Source organism: Antedon bifida, chromosome 3 (genome assembly GCF_963402885.1).
Source record: "Antedon bifida chromosome 3, ecAntBifi1.1, whole genome shotgun sequence".
NCBI lineage: Eukaryota > Metazoa > Echinodermata > Crinoidea > Comatulida > Antedonidae > Antedon > Antedon bifida.
In genome coordinates, this window is record NC_136228.1 from 11,360,287 (window position 1) to 11,380,133 (window position 19,847).

Here is a 19,847-nt window from a genome sequence, read left to right on the forward strand (position 1 = left end):
ATTTAAAAACCTACTAACCTGTAATTTCCAAAACAAAGACTTGTAATGCTAGCTGCACAGTGTACCAATCACCATTGGTCAAGCCTTGACCCAATGTAACAGAGCTGACACCACCCAGTTCAAGTAACTGTACTTTAAGGGTTCCCTCCTCTGTCAGGAAGACTGTAACACCAGATACCTGAAAAATAAGAACAGTCGCGGCCTTCAAAAGAGATTCCTAAAAAATTATTTATATCTCGGTATCTTTATCTACTAAAACAATAAATATATAAAACTACAAAGGCAGCAGTGTTGAATTGATGTATTCTTTACAAAAATATGTAACAATAATTTACGATTTACAAAAATAAAATGTATATCAAAGGTAAAATGTATATCAAAATGAAAAGAGGCTGCAATTTGGGTACAGTATACACCCATTTATTTATTTACTACTATTTTATAATAATTTCAAATATAGATAGGACAATTTTTAAATCTTGCAGTTTTTGTGGTAAGGATTTCATATTTTATTTATTTAATACTATTCGTATACTCCTACAGTATTTTTATAAATCAAAGATTAGAAAGTTAAAAGAAAACTTTTTTTTTCTTTGACCAGAAAAATTATTGATTTTAATAAGAATATTTAATGTAAATGTCAGTGATGGGCAATTTTCAGATCTCAAACAATACAATCATAAAGCACATACTGTGTATAAAAGTAATCCAGGATTTTGATTGGCTGCTGAGAACAAGAATGTGACTTCCGCAACTGCTTCGGTGCCGGGAAAATACAGAAATGAATTTGAACTGAAGCTTGCTGTAGTTTGAACCTCACACGTTTCACCTTTGAACCCAACAGCGCACTCACACATGTAACCAAGCCATGTGTTGACGCACTGACCATCATTCATACAGGGGGAAGTGACACAAGTGTCTGACAATGAGCAACCAGTAGAGGGGGTACTTGATGAAGATGATGGCGGAGTGTTGGAGCTAAGACTGATGGGTAAATTATCAATGCTCAAATCCTAAGGAGAGAAATTGGTTTATTTAGCATTATTAGTTTTTTTTTTTTTTTTTTTTTTTAACCATATTTAATGAGGGTGATCCATCCAGCAATTGCTGATCATCAGGGACCCTCAGAGGTTCACAATACAAACATATACACAAGATGCTCTACATAAACAAAGTCTTATTACAAGTCTTTGGGAGTGGAGTTGTAATTTGGTCCTTAGAAAAAATCCTGACATGTGACGGGACTTGAACCCAGGACCCTTGGAGTGGCAGCCAAGCATCATAACCACCAAGCCACAACTCCACAACTGAAGTCTGTAAATATATTCATTTCTTCAGTTGCAATATATTATTAGCCTGTTTGAGTAGAGTATATAGTTGTTGCTCAATAAATAAGCTGACATGAACAAGAAACAAATGTATTTAGTGTATAAATGAACTAGCTAAGTTACATCGGATGTACCTGAAATGTACTGGCATTCTATCAGAGATAAATTAGAGAAGTATATGTACACAGAAGTATATGAGAGTCTAACTGATCACAAGAGAATGTCAGATATGATATGGATAAATTTAACTATGTTGTATGCATGCTTAAGCCTTGTCTGCACTATCACACTTAACATTAAAAATGCGATGTGCCCATATATGGACATGATGATGTCATATCACTACCATATTTGGACATATCACACTTTTTTTTGTCAAACTAGTTCGATAGTGTAGACAGAGCTTTAAAGTAATGTATGAATTTGTGTAATACCTGAAAGCATCCTCTGAAATTATCAGTAGAATAAAGTTTTGATCTAATGTATGGCGTTATAGTGGGACCAACACCACCGATATACAACGGGCCATTCAGCTCTAGGACGCCTTGATTTAGTGATGGTATAACTGAAGCAGTACACTGTCCCGATGGACATCCTCCGTTGTCAATTGTCACCACTGCTTGAAGGTTTGATATGTACAGTCCAATGGTGTGCGGCCTAGCGTTGTTAAGCTGCCCTCCGAGCACTACTGATGCTGTCTCGTGTCCATCGTCATAGGTTAGATGAAGCTGACCGTTGAATAACTCCAAAGCAAGGTGGTCAATACGGTCTTCAGGCTGAGACTAAAACAAAGAAATGTTATAAGACACATGTCTTCCATCCACGTCTTACAATAGGAGTCTTAGTCTCAAGGTATATTTTAAATTTAATGTTCAAACAAGAAGAATTGCAAAATAAGATAATGATAATGTTACAAACTCGCGACTCTATATCAATGCAAAATCTTGAATTGGAACAAAGGCAACAACAATTTACCAAATGCACTAATCTTGTTCATATTTCCTTCTTTTTATTCAATGTTCACACATTGAATACACAATGCACAAATATACAATTTATACTTACTCCCTGAGTATACATAAGGACTCCATTGGCTTCAGCTGTCACAATCTCAAAATTGATGGAGATCTGATCTACTGCTCTCTTTCGTCTCCTACTCACTGAATTGTACGTTGGTAAAGGGTCAAGGGTTATGTAGTTGTTACCATCCAGACTGATGGTTTGTATTGTTTCACAGTTTGTGCCAATAACACCTAAGGAAAATAAAATGATAATTATTATCAGAGGACATGTGTAAATTGTGTTTAGCACTCTAATTTTCTTTATGCAGTGCTATATCAAAATCATTATCAACAAGTGTATATCATATGGTAAAAAAACAGATTCCTTGATTACAAGGAAATACCAAAACCAGGTTGTGAATTTGTAGATTTTTGGTTGTTTTATAAATTTCTCTTACTTATTCTTAATAATTCGCTGCAAGAACATACTGACTAACATTTTGGAATGCACAGAGCAGAATTTCAGGTAATAGATGAAATAAAGTTTTAACTGAAAAACTCTGGAACACACTTACCATCTGGGCATTGACACTGATACATGTTGACAGCAGGCTCTAAGCAGACCGCTCCATTATTGCATGGGGATGACGAACACTCATTGATATCATCGGTACAGTTATAACCTGAAAATTAGAGTTACTTATTATTTCAAGGTAAAATAAAACAATTTAATAAAGCTATACATACTGTTTTCTAGATCCCTCATCAAAATTGTCTCTCAGAAAATCAAGTTTAAACTAATGGATCAGCAAAATTAAATTTAAACCGGAATGACCAACAACTAAATATCTAGTCTGAAAACCCATGTGCTATTTATCTGACACGTTAGTTACAAAGCAATCAGCTTGTGAAGGGAATTACTGGGTGTTTACCTTGATAACCAAGAAAGCATTGACATGTATAGTAACCAACAAAGTCGGTACAAACTCCAAATAGACACGGATTGGTGGCACAGTCATCTATATCAAATTGACACTCAGGACCTGAAAAGATTTGTTAACAATTTGTAAACATATATTTTTTTAATTCTGTTAATTAAATTTATATTTTTTCTTAATTCTTTTTTCTTTTTAAACCTTATTTATAGGTTTTGACTCATCTCAGATGTACTACAGTAGGTTCATGAAAGTGCACATGATGTGTACACTGGACCTACGGTTTAGTCCTTAACCGAGAAGACTCGTCCTACCATCAGAACCATTGAGCGAGTGAGTCTCGAATCCTCACAGATGTTATGGCTAGTTACGATTTGACCATGGCTTGGCCACTTGTTTTATTTCAATGTTTGACTTTAGTAACCAATGATATTTCATCTTGATATGGTTTAATCATGATAAAAATGATTATGATCGTAATGATGATGATAACTGTGATAACAATGACAAGTGATGATAAATGCAACATGGAAATATACACATTTTATATCATTTCCACAGGGCAATAGACTAGCATAGACTATGTGAATCTAGCCTTTAATCATTATTATTTCAACATAACTATGATGTTGTTAATGATGATGATATTTTGATGATGCAAATGACATTAATACATTACCTGTGTAGCCAATCCTGCATTGACACATGTAGCCATAAACCTCATCAACACAGGTGCCTCCATTTTCACAAGGACTTGATAAACACTCATCAATCTCAATGGTACAGAACTGGCCTGGAATATTAATATTAAGCTTAGGTTAAAAAACTTGGTACACTATTCGCAAAGAGTAAGGGATCGTCTCCCGGTGTGCTGATCTGGTAGGCGCTGCACTGCTGGTTGCCGTGGGTCCGTGGAGGGCCTAATCCGAATTTCCTCAGTTTGAGGACAAATACCAAATACCAAAAATACCAAAAGAACGATAAACATGAACAAGGCATTTGGAAAGTATGTTGTTTGTTGAATTAATTACTAATCATAATACAAGATATAAGAAACTTTATTTGTCTTTTAGATGTATACAACATTAGGGGCTATTAGAATACTGTTGTGCTGCCTTCTGTATATATAGTACATACTGTAATACCAATTGTTCAAATAAGAAACACACAGTACCTTCCCAGCCTGGAGTGCACAAACACGTAAACGAGTTTAGAAGGTCGATACACGTGGCGCCATTGGCACAGAAGTTAGGCGTGCAATCATCAACGTCCTCTTCACATTGTGTGCCATTGAAACCAAAAGGACATGCACAGAAATAGCCGTTAAGTTGATCTGCACAGGTTGCTCCGTTAATACATGGGTTTGATGCACACTCATCAATATTATCCAAACATGTTTCACCTTAATATAAAAGAAAAATAACATAAATTGAGGAGAACTTTGATTAGGATAATGGAATGTATTGTACTAGAAAAGTGGATTAGAAAAACAGACAATGAACGGTGGTAAATGTATGACGTGAATGAACTCTTAAGGAAGATGAAAGTTGTGTTGTTCACACATAGACAAAGGTGATTTCTACATTTATATATAGAAACAGTAGAAAAAATGATACCAAGATAATATAATTACATATTCTTTTGTATTTGTAGTTTTTTGATAGTAAAGTCAACTCTCTGAAAAACGGAAACTCTTCCAAAACAAGACTTTTTTTTAGGTCCACCTTCTTTTTATTTGTGAGAATTTTAATTAATGAGTTTATGTTGTTTTCGGTATTGATAAATCAAAGAGGACATTTTATATTAGCATAATATATACTTTGTAGTAAAAATGAACAGATAACACAACTTTTATGTAAATTAGTGTATAATATTAATTTAATATACGGTAGGTAATTAATTTAATTTAGTCTTACCTTCAAACCCAGGGATACACTGACATACATAGCCTGCTACAACATCATTACAGGTCGCTCCATTTCTACAAGGAGATGATCCGCATTCATCAACATTCTCCTCGCAAAACTGTCCTGTGAATCCTTCGGAGCAGACGCAGACCGGATCCAGTCCTAGCTGCTCAACGCACTCCCCGCCGTTGAGGCAGACTGGCGGTAGAACATCACATTCGAGTACATCAACTTCACAGTGCTGACCTGTCCAATGCACGTCACATGCACACTCGTACGTGCCATAGTAGTTTACGCATTGTCCACCATTGGAACAGGGTCCAATGCTCAGGCATTCATCTATGTCCAGCTCACAGTTTATTCCAGTCCATCCACTAGGACACTGGCATTGATATCCTACAATATATACATAAAGTTATGTCTATACTATCAAACTAGTTTGACAAATGTGGTAGTAATATGACATCATTGTGTCCATATATGGGCACATCACATGTTTTTGTCACATAAAGTTTGATAGTGTAGAGAGAGCTTTAGGAATTAATGTTTGTGAAAATTATTGAAGGAAAGGGCAGTGTAACACGGTGGGAATAAACCCCAATAGTGATTCACACCTTATTCTCTCTGATGCCTTGTTAACTTGAGACAACACCTTCCTGTGGTTGGTCTAGAAAAGTCAATCAGGATGTGAAATTCAGATTTTAAAGTATGGAAAATGGCCATTAAAACTACCACATCCTCGACCTCTGGATCTGACCTTATTGGATTCCATTATAAGATGGTACAGTTAAAAAAATAGTAAACAATAATACAAAATTATATATTTTCTCACCTGTATCTGTATCTTGACAAGCTCCACCATTTATGCAAGGGTTAGAGAGACACCCATACCTGTCCACTTCACAGACGTCACCAATGAACTCACTCGTACACGTGCATTCAAAGCCTTGTTGACCATCGGTCAGCTCCATACATGTACCTCCATTTTGACAAGGGTTAGACCGGCACTCGTAAATGTCACCTTCACACTGAGCACCTTAGAAAAAAAAATACAACAATTTATAATTATTATATTTTTTGGTTTGTACATACATGTTTTTATGAACGCCAAGGGCTGTTTTGTCAATGGTAAAAATATTCTTTATAATTTTAGTGTTGTGGCTGATAAAAATTCATCAACAACAACCAAGACAAAATGCTAGAGGTTGTGGTGTGTGCTTTCAGAAAAATCTGTTTGGCACAAGAATTTTAGCCAAGAGCAAGAATTGTTTATATCGAAATTACATTTTTATATGTCACTCAATCATATCAATTTCACTATCACCCTCATATCCCAATAGACACAAAGCTGCAGGGCCCATTATTAAATATAGCTACCTATGAATCCTTCAGCACATAGGCATGTAAAATCCAAATTGAACTCTGTTGATGGAAAAGGAGCACAGGTACCGCGATGAAAACAAGGATTTGGATCACAGATATCAATATCAACTTCACAGTTAGTTCCGCTGTAACCACGGGAACAGATGCAGTCATAACGTGAATCACCATCAAGGCAAGTTGCTCCGTTGAGACATGGATTGCTATAGCAACTGTCAATGTACACCTCACATCTGGAGCCTGTAAGACCAGGAGGACATTCACACCTATATAAGAATTGATAAAAAAATTATTAAAATTATAAGCAACGCAAACTGGAAATGTATACAAAAATATGTTTAATTACATTTCAATAGTAGAAGCCTCTTTTGTAGGAGAAACTTTTATAATATATCAAACGATGGCAAATATATGTTTTAACACTTAGACTAACTCCTATTCAGGGGACCCACTTGTTAAGTGGAAATTTTATTGGTCTTACAGGTGCCCCTACGTACATAACCTAGGTTCTTTACTGTGTAATGTGGTTTAGCTCACATTTCAGTTAACTTTTATTTAAACATAAATTATTATCATTATCATTACATTTCTTTATCCAGGGTAGCTCAAAAATTTCAAACTGTTTTCATTGGGGCACTGCATACAACATTATACATTGTTACAAACTCAACAGAGACTTAGTTATTATTAAATACATCAAACAATTTTGATTTGAAAACGCTTACAGAAGTCTTGGTTCTCAAATCAATGGGCAAATTGTTCTAACTCTACTTTTTTTGCAAAAGGGACCTTACGTTTCATAACAGTGGACTGTCACTGTTCATTAAATCCAATTCTTTGTTTACTTACATTGCATTGTTTATGAGATCAATGCACACTTGATATGACTGACAAGGTGTGAAAACCTCACATTCATTGATATCAATCTCACAGTTATCACCCTCATAGCCCTGCAGACACTGACACTGGTACATATCAAGCTGAGGCTCAATGCAAATTGCACCATTTAAGCATGGGCTACTGGAACACTCATTTATGTCAAATTCACAGTTAGATCCATCAAAACCTAAAATGAAACCAAAACAAAAATGTGGTTCATGTATATACTCCACACCAGATGAAATTCTTTACTCATAAACAGTATTCTTAGATTTTTATATTACTGTAATATATTTATTTTCCTATTTCAATTAATTAGGTTTTTTATTGAAAGTAACATACCTAAATTGTAAGCTTACTATTATGACATTTTTCAAAATGTCTAGTAATAGAACAGAGCAGGCAGTAAAGATTATCAACAAACAAAGGGTTGCTTATACAAATAAGTAAAAGGAAACACTGATTTTGCATTTCAATTCTTCTTTTACAGATTCATTGATATAATTAAATAATAATAATAATTATAAGGTTATAGATATGTTGCAAATTACATAAATATATACCAAAATACAGTGTTGATGTTGTGGAAAAATATATGTGGGAAACTTAGTTGTATCAGCAGAAACTTACCAGGTAGACAGGTACAGTTATATTCATTAATAAAATCTGTACAGGTTCCTCCATTACTACATGGGGAGGATCCACATTCATTGGCTTGTAGCTCACATACATCACCATAGAAGCCTGGGATACAATAGCATGTGTGTCCACCTGTAAAATAAAATGAGGCAATCCAAATGATTTTAGCTTATTGTTGTCAAATTAGGCATTATTTTAGGCAACATTGTAGATCGTTTTGTTTGATTTCTTTTTAATTTTTTTAAACAGAATTTCAGAATTGATAACATTTAATAAATAGTTTTTATTTTTGTTTTAGTTATTCATGTCTTTTTATTTTTCAATATGTTCTGTTCTGTATGGTTTCTTGGACCGCACCGCATATTGTGAGTGCCACCGATGCAAAGGTGTATGGTCAACAAATAAATAATGTTAAGAATAAAGTGGAATACTATACCTGTTGGATGCTCGACACAGACAGAATTCTGGCCACATGGGTTAAAGTTGCAATTACGCAAGATAGCCTCGCAACGGTCACCTACGAACTCTTCACCACATTCACAACGATAGCCGTTCTCAAGATCAATGCACGTTCCATCAAAAAAGCATGGGCTACTTTCGCACTCGTTAACATCTTCATCGCACGTCTTCCCGGAAAAACCAGAATTACAAATGCAAGAAAAGTCACCGTACGTATTATTACACCAGGATGTTCGCTGAGGATTACATGGAAACGCGGTCAGACACTCATTCACGTCAAGGTCGCAAATTGGGCCTTGAAAATTAGACGGACACTGACATAAAAAGCCATTAACACGGTTGTAACAAACACCACCATTCTCGCAAGGGTCAGAGAGGCACTCGTCTAGGTCCTGCTCACAGAAAGCACCCTCCCATCCTGGTGGGCACTGACACGAGTAGGAGTTGAATCCGTCTATGCATGTTGCACCATTTTGACATATGTTACCGACACATTCGTCAATATCGATATCGCATCTGAAACCTTCAAAACCAGCTGGACAATTGCAAAAGAAACTATTGACACGGTCAATGCATGTTCCAGAATTCTGACATGGATTTGAGTCGCATTCATTGACCTCTTCTCCACATCGTGCACCGGTCCAGCCAGATGAGCATGCACACTGGTAACCATTAACAATATCGAGACACGTACCAGAATTCAAACACGGAGATGAAGCACATTCATTAATATCAATTTCGCAAATGATCCCCTGAAAACCAGATGCACACGAACATGTGTAACCATTGATGACATCATTGCAACCTCCTCCGTTCAAACAAGGTAAGCTAATGCATTCGTCGACATCGATCTCGCAGAAGGTCCCGACAAAACCAGACAAACATGAGCAGGTGAAGTAACCGATGTAATCATTGCAGGTTGCAGAGTTTCGACATGGGGATGATTCGCATTCATTGACTTCGGTCTCGCATAGTAGTCCTTTCCAAGCAGGTGGACACTGACAGAGGTAACCGTTGATACGATCGCTACAAGTTCCACTGTTCAAACACGGGAATGACGCACATTCATCTATGTTAATGTCACACAAGCGCCCCTCATACCTACAAATAATTCAATAAATCAGCATATAAAATTGATGTATTATTAAAAAATCTATTGTATAACATAAATACTGTAACTGAAATAATGATTGTTAAACATATCCTTAATCATGTCCCTTGAAAGTATACTAAGTTGCAAGTTTAAGTTCAATAACATTTATTCAATAATGGTAATAAAATAACAACAGTTAAACAATAATAATCAAAATCAGAAAAGCAAACAAAATGAAATAAAGTACAAAAATAAATAAAAAAACAAGATCAAGATTAGAAGTGACATAATGGTGACAAAATAAATGTTGTAAAAAGTATAGGATCATAAAGGATAAATAGATGTAGTGTTGAAATTGTTTTAGGTTTAGTTTTGAGTGTATGTTAGTACAGTGATAAAATATACAATGGTGACAATAACACTTTTGTTCAATTTGAAGTGTTAGAATGCTAGACAATGGAAACTAAAAATGTTTCTTAATCTCAGAAATGGTTGAAATTAATCAATAATAGAATCTATTAGTGTTTACTTGTTATTGGCCATTGCAAGTTTTTGCTTGCTAAATTAAATCAGTTTCCCTGCACTGAAGATATTTCAGAGGAACTCTTACTTACCCTTCAGAGCACTGGCATGTAAATGAATTAACCAAATCAACACACAGCGCCCCGTTTTGACAAGGCACCGATAAACACTCATTGATGTCCTGTTCGCAGTTATTGCCAGTCCAGCCTGGAGCACATACACATGAGTAGAAGTTAATACCATGTGTACATAAACCACCATTCAGACAAGGCACGGATGCGCACTCATTCACGTCTTGATTGCAGATGGCGCCCTCCCAGCCGGGCATACATTGGCAAAAGTATGCATTGACTTGGTCTATGCAGATTGCCCCATTACGACATGGGTTGCTCTGACATTCGTCGATGTTAGCTGCGCAAGTTGTGCCTAGTTTAGAAAAAAATGCAAACAAGTTAAATTACTACTTACGTCATATAGACACTGTCATGATTACTTAATTATTAGACCATATTGAGGGGGAAAACATACATTCTTATATTTGAAAAATATGTACACAACTGACAAATGTCAAACACCCCTAGAAATAAAATGGTACAAACCAGTCCATCCAGGTGCACATGAGCATGTATATCCATTAACAAAGTCTGTGCAGGTCGCAGCATTTAAACACGGGAAAGATGCACATTCATCGATATCAATCTCGCAATCAGAGCCAGTAAAACCTATGAAAAAAAAAAGTGGTTTAGTTGAACTGTTTCATTTGCGATTTCATAGATATCTCATGAAAATTATGAATTCTAAAATATGAATTATCATTATCATTCTTACCTGGACGACATTGGCAGATATATCCAGCAATTTGGTCGACACAGAATGCGTTGTTCTTACATGGTCCACTCTGACATTCATCTATTTCAATTGCACATAACGTTCCTGTGTATCCTGGTGCACATGTGCAGTTGAAGCCATTCAATCCATCGTTACATTGTCCATTGTTCAAGCACTGGTTTGGGATGCAGAAGTTGGGAATTGAACAATTTTTACCTATGGAAATAAAAGTTAAAAAGTTAAAGCATTGATAAACAGTTAATAGTTAGCTTAAATTGATTATTGTAAAACTAGAAACTTTCGCGAATCGGTTACATCAGCCATTTTCGTGACATAAAATTTTGCGAATTTGAAAAATAAAGTACAAGTAAATATTGAACAAGATCACGTATGCGCGACTTCTGTGGTATAAAGACGCTAATGCATAAAGCTATTGTATTAGGCCTACTGTAAGTTCTGAAAATCATTGGCGAATTTCCCAAGTTTAATGCGCGCATTTCTGGTTTTACAGTATTAGAATATTGCATTGGTAATCTGCTTCAATGTGGCTACTTTACATACATAACTTCACTTACCCTTATTGAATTCAATTGTACATTGGCATGTATAATCTTGAATACCATCCAGACATGTTGCGCCATTAAGACATGGGTTAGGGGCACAATCATTGATATTTCTGCACTGTAGAGGGCTTGCAAACAGGACTTCAAAGCCAGGGGCACAGTAGCATTCAAAGTTACAAGCTTGTGAGGGCGCTGGACATTCTGGTTCACAGACACGAGTTGGGAAACAGCCGCCATGAGATACATCTCTGTAAAAGACAAGATTGTTTAATATAGTGTAATCAATATTTTAAGAGTGTAACAAGCTAAGTAATACTATCAGAGTCAAAACGGCTATGAGCTAAACCCAGGGGCCCAAGCAGTCAAGGGGCCCCAGAGCACAGTCCAATGCAACTACCCAGATTTGAAAAGCCCCTTGAGAGTGCTAAACCAGGCGTCTATCCCCTTTTCGTTACGCCACTGAATACTATGCTATTGTTGTGATGAAATACTGCATGTGAGAAAAAACCAAATTAAAAAAAAATTACCTTTCATCCTTCACCTGCTCGTCAAAGTCAATGAGCTCAGGCGGTTCTGTGGAAATACTGTACGTGATAAATCGCAATCCTTCAAAGCATCCACGTAAAGATACCAAAGCGCTTGTAGGAAACGGTGCTGGAATCACGCCGGTGTCTCGCACACCACCAACCATTAGTTCCCCAGCGTTCAGCGTTTGTGCGGCCCCAGCTAAAAGACACAGGCAAAAATATATTAAAATACAATTTAGAAAACCAAATTTGGGCTAAAACAGAATAAATTTAGACTTTTTAGTTCAGTTAAAATTTGGAATGTTTACTGTATTCAAATCAAAAAGCCTACTATGAGTTAGCTTTGATTATATGGTTATATATGTAGAGGCATCTACAGTATACTATATAAGAGAGTTTATACATTATACACACTTTTGCTATAGGACACATCCATACACATTGGATATCAAAATGACCGGGAATTTTACTGAGAAACCTGCCCTGAGGTATCTTTCAGATTGCATATAATCAGTACATTTGTCTATTCATAAAAATATTAATTCATGTCATAAAAGGGTTCTTCATTTCTTGGTGTGGTTTCAAAGCCCTTTTGACACATGACAGAGCATTATAGTACAATTATAGATGTTTAGGTTTTTTTAAATTGTAATTTAGATTATTATATCATTAATATACTTACTGTACTGTACTCGAGCAAGTTCAACACCCATGTCATTTTCCATCCTGGCAACACCGCCCTCACGTGATATTCGTATTGAATAGTAAGCGCCATCATTGTACGTGAGGAATGATGGGTTGGAAAATGCTCCTTCACCTTCACCCTAAAACAAGATTATGAAAATGACTTTAAAACAAAGTAATGAATACAAATATTGAAAAATAACAATAATCAACATAGATTTTATGTACAGTAAAACTAATTTGCACATTTACAATTCTATATTTATTCTTTTTAAATAATACTTATTCAAACGATGTGTTAATAACTAGCTAGAGTTCAGCATAGTATCAATAGCTTACTTTAGTGTTAAGTCCTAGAATCAACCTGCCACTGTCCATATAGACAGTGAGATACGCCGGCCCACCAAAGTATAGGAGCATTCCATTTGATGCTCTGAAAAGAAAATATAAAGTTTAGGATCGGTATACAACAGTTTGATTGTGTAAAGGATATCGGACTAGCATATGGGAGGCATGGGATTGTCTATATCCATTAAAGTATGCAAGATACTTTAATGTCATTGCATCCTTTAGATGGAGGGTAAAGCCGAGGTGCACTATTAAAGAGAAGATTACACATGGGATTGCCGACTTGAGTGCTGATTTTGGTACTGTACTGGGTCTTCTTGGAGGTCATCCAGTATAAAGAAAAAATACATTTTTTTAATAGTTTAAAATCACTCACGATGAGTTGTAACAACCAGTAAAATCTCAGGGAAAACCTTCTAAAAGTAAAACCGGACCTAGGGCTGCAAATTATCAGGTTTTTAAAAATATTTTTTGTTATGAACTACATAAAATTTGGCCCGAAAAAAGTGTGATGTGCTCAAATATGGTAGTAATATGCTTAAATATTGTAGTAATAATGTGGTAATAAAATGCCAATTCATGGACAATTTTTTGTCACATACAGTTTGACAATGTAGACGGAGCTTAAAAATACAGAATGTCTGATTTTCAGTTGATTACCTGGTTCTGAATTTAAGTACTATAATAGTCCTTGTTCCTGGAGGTAATGGGTGGTTAACAGCGAGATAACCAGTACTTGATTCCACAGTGATAACAGTTGGAGGAGCGCAGAAATTATTTGGACACCCATCTCTAACACCATACTGTTCACTAGACAAATCCAGATTTACCGTCGTTTGATCAGTCCTTATATATTGCACACACGTAACTAAATATCCGTTCAAACGTTCAGTATTCACCCGGAGGTCGTTGACATTTTCGTAGCCTCCTATGTAAAGATCTCCAGCAAGTAATGTCATATCAAGTCCCCCTTGCGAGAAGGGTGTTAAAAAGTCTACAGTTACAGGCTGGCTATTAATTGTTGCAAAAGTACTGCCAACAAATGGTGTTCCCAGATTGTATATTATTACACTGTACGTTGTGTTCGGTTGTAGATCACCCTCACCAATGTATAGCTATGGAATAAAAAGAAAATCAAGTTACAAATTTATTCAGTCCTAAATTTAATCTATAATACTGTATCTATAGCTGAAATAAAAAGCAAAGTAAACTACAGATTTATTCAGTCTTAAATTCAATCTATAATATCTATTGAATAATAAAACAATTAAAACTATTTTGTTAACAATTTAAACAACATCATAAAAGTTAACTTACTTCTATTAAAGAACTTGACACTCGCCATTCTAAATAAATTCTCTGGGAGTTGACTCCAAGAGCAAAAAAGTAGTTCTGCTCCGTACCACTATTGCCGCCATTTTGGTACAACAACATCCCGTAATCATTGCAGTAACGAAAACGTATCTCAAGGACGTCCCCGGCTCCTCGTAAATAATTATTATTTGTGTCACTCACTGCATTGTATTTGATATAACCATCAATATCTATGAATTTTTCTTGATTAGTTTGAGCTGTTGTGTTTTGCAAAACTGCAAGATAAGTAATTATATAGTTAAATTATAAAATCTGAATTTTGTAGTAAAAAAAGGAAGCAAAGAAAAAGGTAGCAATCAAACATGTTTTGCAAATATTATATGTATATATTCCTTCACTTGCACTGATGAAGGGCTACTGTAGTGTTGCCCGAAAGCTCTGCTAACTTTTCTGGCTGTTTTACTTTATCGTTTTGATTTAGCTTTTCGCTTTTTTTTTTGTATCTCCATTGAGATCCAGCCACTGATACCCACAGCATTGTCATTTTTTCAGTAATTTGCCTTCGGATTTATATATATATATATAATAATAATATATAAAACATAATTCATCATTTCTAACATTTCTATAACTACAACCAGGGCTCGGCTTTAAAACAATTCTAGCGATGTAGTAGATATATCTAACGAATGCTAGCAAATGCAATATGTTCAGAAATTGACGGGTTAAGTCTACAGTAAGGTCCAGTTTGCCAAAAAATCTTCACTTACCTGTACAAAATAAACAAACTCCTAGTAATATGTAAAAACATTTTAGTCTTGATTTTCTAGATTGGAATAGTAGTAGACTTGAGTTGGGTAACATTGTTGGTAAGAGACAGTACAGCACAGCTGTACAACAAAACTATAAATGAAAACAAATTACGGCAGACAGGCTCCTTTCACATTGCTAACCCATGTGACATCAAGCAATATAAGCAATCTGAAAATAGAATTTATTGTAAAATTTAGTTTCATTCCTTCACTATTTCAACATTTTGTAAAAAATAAAAGTTCTTAAACATACAGTAGATTAAACAAAATGGAAATCTGATAAAATTATTAATATGATAAGTAGCAATTAGATTAGACTAATAAAACAATTAAAAATCAAATATGTATAAATACTAAATTGTCATACTGTACAGAATAAAATAAAACATCACCATTATTTAAAACTAGGGTTGATATGTAAACATACACATAGAACTGAAGCCTAATTTTGATTTAATTGTTATGCTAATGAGCATTTATGACTGTAACGATAAAACATCAATACTTCACAGCTGGTATGAAGCAATGTAATTTGGTGCTGTGATATGCAACCGCATACTCATAAATTTAAACAATACTTGTATTTTCAAACCAGATGAATTTCTTCAATATTTTTTAATACAGTATGATACTACTGTAGTACTTAAACCAGGGAGCTGTTAATTAACAACTCCCTGGTTTAACCATCTTTTCAAAGATATACTACTGCAGATAGTTTGTCTTGTGTTGGGCCAGAAATGACTAACAAATTTAATAGATATGTAGAAAAAAACAATTAAACAAACGCAAGGGACATTCTGAGAGAGGAAACAAAAACTATTCAAAGGACGTAGAAAAAATATAATAGAGCGGCAATACTGTATGAGTTCCAAACTGAGAGGCAGTGAATAACAACTACTGTTCAAAAACTTTTTCGTCTCACAATTGCTTAGTATACAGTAGTACTGTATTGAAATTAAGTTTTCAATTCAACTTTATTTTCTAACACTACAGTTCTGTACATACATAAAAATAGATTTAGATATTATTTTGGAAGGAGCTACAAAATAGGGTGATCACTAATTGAGTCCAGCCCTCAGTCATATAATAATCAATCTGTACAACATGATTACATTTTTCAATATGAATTTAGTATCAATACTGTACTTGAAGCTACATTTTGATTGGACTGTTTTGGTGGTTTACATTACATAGTTTGTTTATGATAAAGTATTTCATTTATAATACTTTTATTACCTTTAATGTCAATATTATATTATTAATTCAGCTTTTGCTACAACTGCAATATCTTTAAACCTTGAATAAATATATGAATAATAAATAAATATCATAATAATAAATAAATATAATTAAATAAATATCATAATAAAAATACATTAGGAAATATTTACATTTTGTTTTGTGAGTTAAGTATTGTTTCATTACAAAATATTTAATTATTATTTTCCTGATCCAATTTGGACAGCATATCTATTGAATTGGTCATGCAGTACAATGACATTTTGTTGTATGCATTCACTATGCTTCTCCGCCTCTCCAATTTGAGACCAAGCAAATAGTATTGATTTCCCTATTGTTCTTTACTCTATGCTGGCGGCTACAATCTGCTATTATAAAAGAATAGCCATGTGGTACTTGACTGACATCACAACAGGTATATTATATTAATAAAGCTCACACAAACCAGAAAAATAACTCTTTAAAAAATGGTAAAACAATTTTGTTAATTTTTACGTTAAAGCCCAAATTATATTTAAAACAATAACATTAATATTGTGCAAAAAAACTGTACAAAATGAAATAACAAAAAGTGCGTAGAATTAAGTAAGAGTGATATATATATATAGATCTACATTCGTAAAAAAAAACCTAACAATACATTAATTATGATTTTGTAAAGGCAAAATATTTAATATTATTATAATAAATAACTTGATTTAACTTTAAATGTACTGTCATTGAAGATGACGTCTGATAAAATTGACAATTGTGTACAGTTATGTTATTTTTTGTTATTCATTACTGTAGTAAGTGATGGACATGCCTACTTTTGCTTTGGTTGTATAAATAAATACCATCAGATTTTCTGGAAATTCAGATATTTTTGACAAGCTAAACTTTGTTTTGTTTTGTGATTGGTATCAAAGATTCAAAATATAACAAATTAATTTTGTGCATATTTTATCTAACAAACAATAAAAATCTGGGTTTTTAAAGTGACATACTGTATTTAAAACATAGGAATAAGGATAACAACACAATACGGCCGTTCCAAGGCAGAAAAAAAATAAACTACAAAATATTACTTTAAAAAATTGAATTGAAGTTTGATTGTTTGGATTTCAGCAACAAATAATCATAAATATGTGAAATTTTGATTTCACATACAGTATGTCACTTTAAAAACCCCGATTTTTATGAATAATATTTATAATTAAATTTAAATTTTAAAATAATTTGATCAAAAGTTATTGCCACTTTTAACCTTGGAAATGATGGATATCTAATTTAATCATATTTTGATTGCCATAAGATTAGAATTAGTACTGTATATTGAATAGAAACACTGTTGGTATTTTTGAGTTTCCAACCTAGTTTATTTTTGGGGATATTCTTTAGTACATATTACTAAAGAATATGTAGCAAAGTTTCATTTCTGTAATATTCAATATATATATTCAATAAACTTTATTGTCAAACTCATGAATGGCTTGAAACTTTGGCTGAAAGTACACACATTAAAATTGTCTAAAAACATAGTCGCACAAACAGTAAAAAAGTATACAATCACAAAAAACTGAGAACAAGATGTTATATAAAATAGAGGACATAAAAAGTACAAATCGAGTTAAAAATACAGCTAAAATACTTATTGCGGTTATTGTTTCCACATTAAATTAAAATGCCTCATAGCAGATGGGAGAAAGGATCTACGTAGGCGTTCAGTTTTCCAGCGAGGATATGTAATGCGCCCAGATCGGCTTAACGTAATGTACTGGTTAAGGCCATTGGTAGCTAACATCTGACAAAATAACTTTAAGTTTATTTGTACTGTAAGTGCATTGTTAACAACTTCATCTGATTTCATCTGTACTGACATTCTTCAGTCAAAACTAATCTTCAGTAGTTGAGTGCCTATGTGGTTAAGGCATTGCAAACCATAGCCATAAAATAAGCTCAGGTTAAAGATTTTCTTTGACTATAGTTTTGAGTGTAAAACAATCTTCTTGTTAATGGGCTTACAATAGGAGGTACACATAGTTATAATATCTTATACTGTATGCACTTTAATAACGTTTCAATAACCTTGATGTGATGGGATACTGTAAATGATTCAATTCCATTTTAGTACTGTAGCTTTTTAAGGGAAAATATGCATATATTCATTCTAATTATTAAATTTATATGTCATTGTCAGTATAAAAAAAAACCACCAAATTAAAAAGTCTAAACCATCGTTTTTATTACTTCATTACATTCATTTAAATTAGTCTGCCTCTAGCTGATGGAGGCCTAATTAGGACCAACCTAAAAATAAATGAAAACAAAATCTATAGACCTACATAAAACTAAAATAAATGTAAAAAACCAAAGAGCTTGTTTACTTTTAATAATAATATAACAATTTATATAGCGCACATATCCACTAAAAGTGCTCAAGGTGCTAAAATAATAATCTTTATCAAGGTGATTATTAATATTAGTAGGTCACGCGCGTTTTTAGTAAGATTCAGCGGGTAGCGGGACGACTCGGCCCTGAGACAATTTGGCACACTTATATTTATCGGCGTTGATATGCATTTTATAAGCATAAATAAGCTTTTCCCCCCAAACTTCATTTACAGAGAGATAATGGGATAGTACTACTAGAGGGATAAAAATGCAATAAAGCAAACATTCTGAAAAATGATAATTTTTTAGCCACACGAACGATGTAAACAAGTTACACCCTCTGTGGCGAATGCACGAAATAAACAAAGTTTTCGAAGTAATTAATATTGAATATAAAATTACATTTTTTTAATAATTCATTTTATATATTTAATATTAACATTGCCAATATCAATAAAATACGGATAGTTAAACACCTTTAAAAACTTGATACATACCACAAAAAAATCTAAATTTGGTCTAAAAGTGAGACGTTACGGCCTACAAAGTGGGATTCACTCAGTCTCAGCAAATACACGGGACTCTAATTTCTTTCTACCTGTATTGATCTGTAATAAGCCTACCTTGGCCTTGGGCCTTACTAGGCCTAGTAAGGATAGTAGGCATAGGCTTACTAACACTGAACAGGCTATAGGCCTAGATATGATAGGGCCCGGGTGGGTGTACAGAGTGTGTAGCCTAGGCTAACCCAGATTTTAGTAGCTAGCCTAGCGCCTACCACCTACTATAGTACTACTATAGGCCTAGCCTACCTACTAGAGCTAAATGTTCGTCACATTTATATGCAAGTATGGATTTAAACAAACTCAATGATACTTACCAAATGTAATCTTAATATAGTATATTTTAATATACTCATTTACATAATTATAGTCAATGAATAATACGTCTTTAATCACAACTTTTAAGACGTAAATAAACCCGTCGTGTTTACAACGGTTAGGTCTAAGTCATAT

At 34.0% G+C, this 19,847-nt stretch overlaps 1 protein-coding gene across 2 annotated transcripts in view; it reads right to left on the minus strand.

Moving 5' to 3' along the window:
- Positions 1-15,376, minus strand: part of LOC144837819 (uncharacterized) — a 25,744-nt gene extending 10,368 nt beyond the window's left edge. For both annotated transcript variants that reach the window (XR_013611551.1, XM_078693089.1), the window contains exons 1-24: positions 15,178-15,376; positions 14,411-14,682; positions 13,754-14,208; positions 13,085-13,178; positions 12,744-12,885; positions 12,062-12,260; positions 11,547-11,782; positions 10,972-11,187; positions 10,743-10,865; positions 10,236-10,569; positions 8,506-9,629; positions 8,061-8,201; positions 7,401-7,617; positions 6,549-6,817; positions 6,004-6,207; positions 5,181-5,567; positions 4,439-4,666; positions 3,944-4,057; positions 3,262-3,372; positions 2,905-3,012; positions 2,394-2,581; positions 1,763-2,110; positions 693-1,013; positions 19-178 (exon numbers count right to left, since the gene is read on the minus strand). Coding sequence is in view for 1 of the 2 variants with exons in the window: in XM_078693089.1 (XP_078549215.1) it covers positions 19-178; positions 693-1,013; positions 1,763-2,110; positions 2,394-2,581; positions 2,905-3,012; positions 3,262-3,372; positions 3,944-4,057; positions 4,439-4,666; positions 5,181-5,567; positions 6,004-6,207; positions 6,549-6,817; positions 7,401-7,617; positions 8,061-8,201; positions 8,506-9,629; positions 10,236-10,569; positions 10,743-10,865; positions 10,972-11,187; positions 11,547-11,782; positions 12,062-12,260; positions 12,744-12,885; positions 13,085-13,178; positions 13,754-14,208; positions 14,411-14,682; positions 15,178-15,271 (6,085 nt within the window). In the remaining variant the exon portion in view is untranslated. The remainder of the gene's footprint in view (positions 1-18; positions 179-692; positions 1,014-1,762; positions 2,111-2,393; positions 2,582-2,904; positions 3,013-3,261; positions 3,373-3,943; positions 4,058-4,438; positions 4,667-5,180; positions 5,568-6,003; positions 6,208-6,548; positions 6,818-7,400; positions 7,618-8,060; positions 8,202-8,505; positions 9,630-10,235; positions 10,570-10,742; positions 10,866-10,971; positions 11,188-11,546; positions 11,783-12,061; positions 12,261-12,743; positions 12,886-13,084; positions 13,179-13,753; positions 14,209-14,410; positions 14,683-15,177) is intronic.
- Between the last annotated feature and the right edge of the window lie 4,471 nt (positions 15,377-19,847).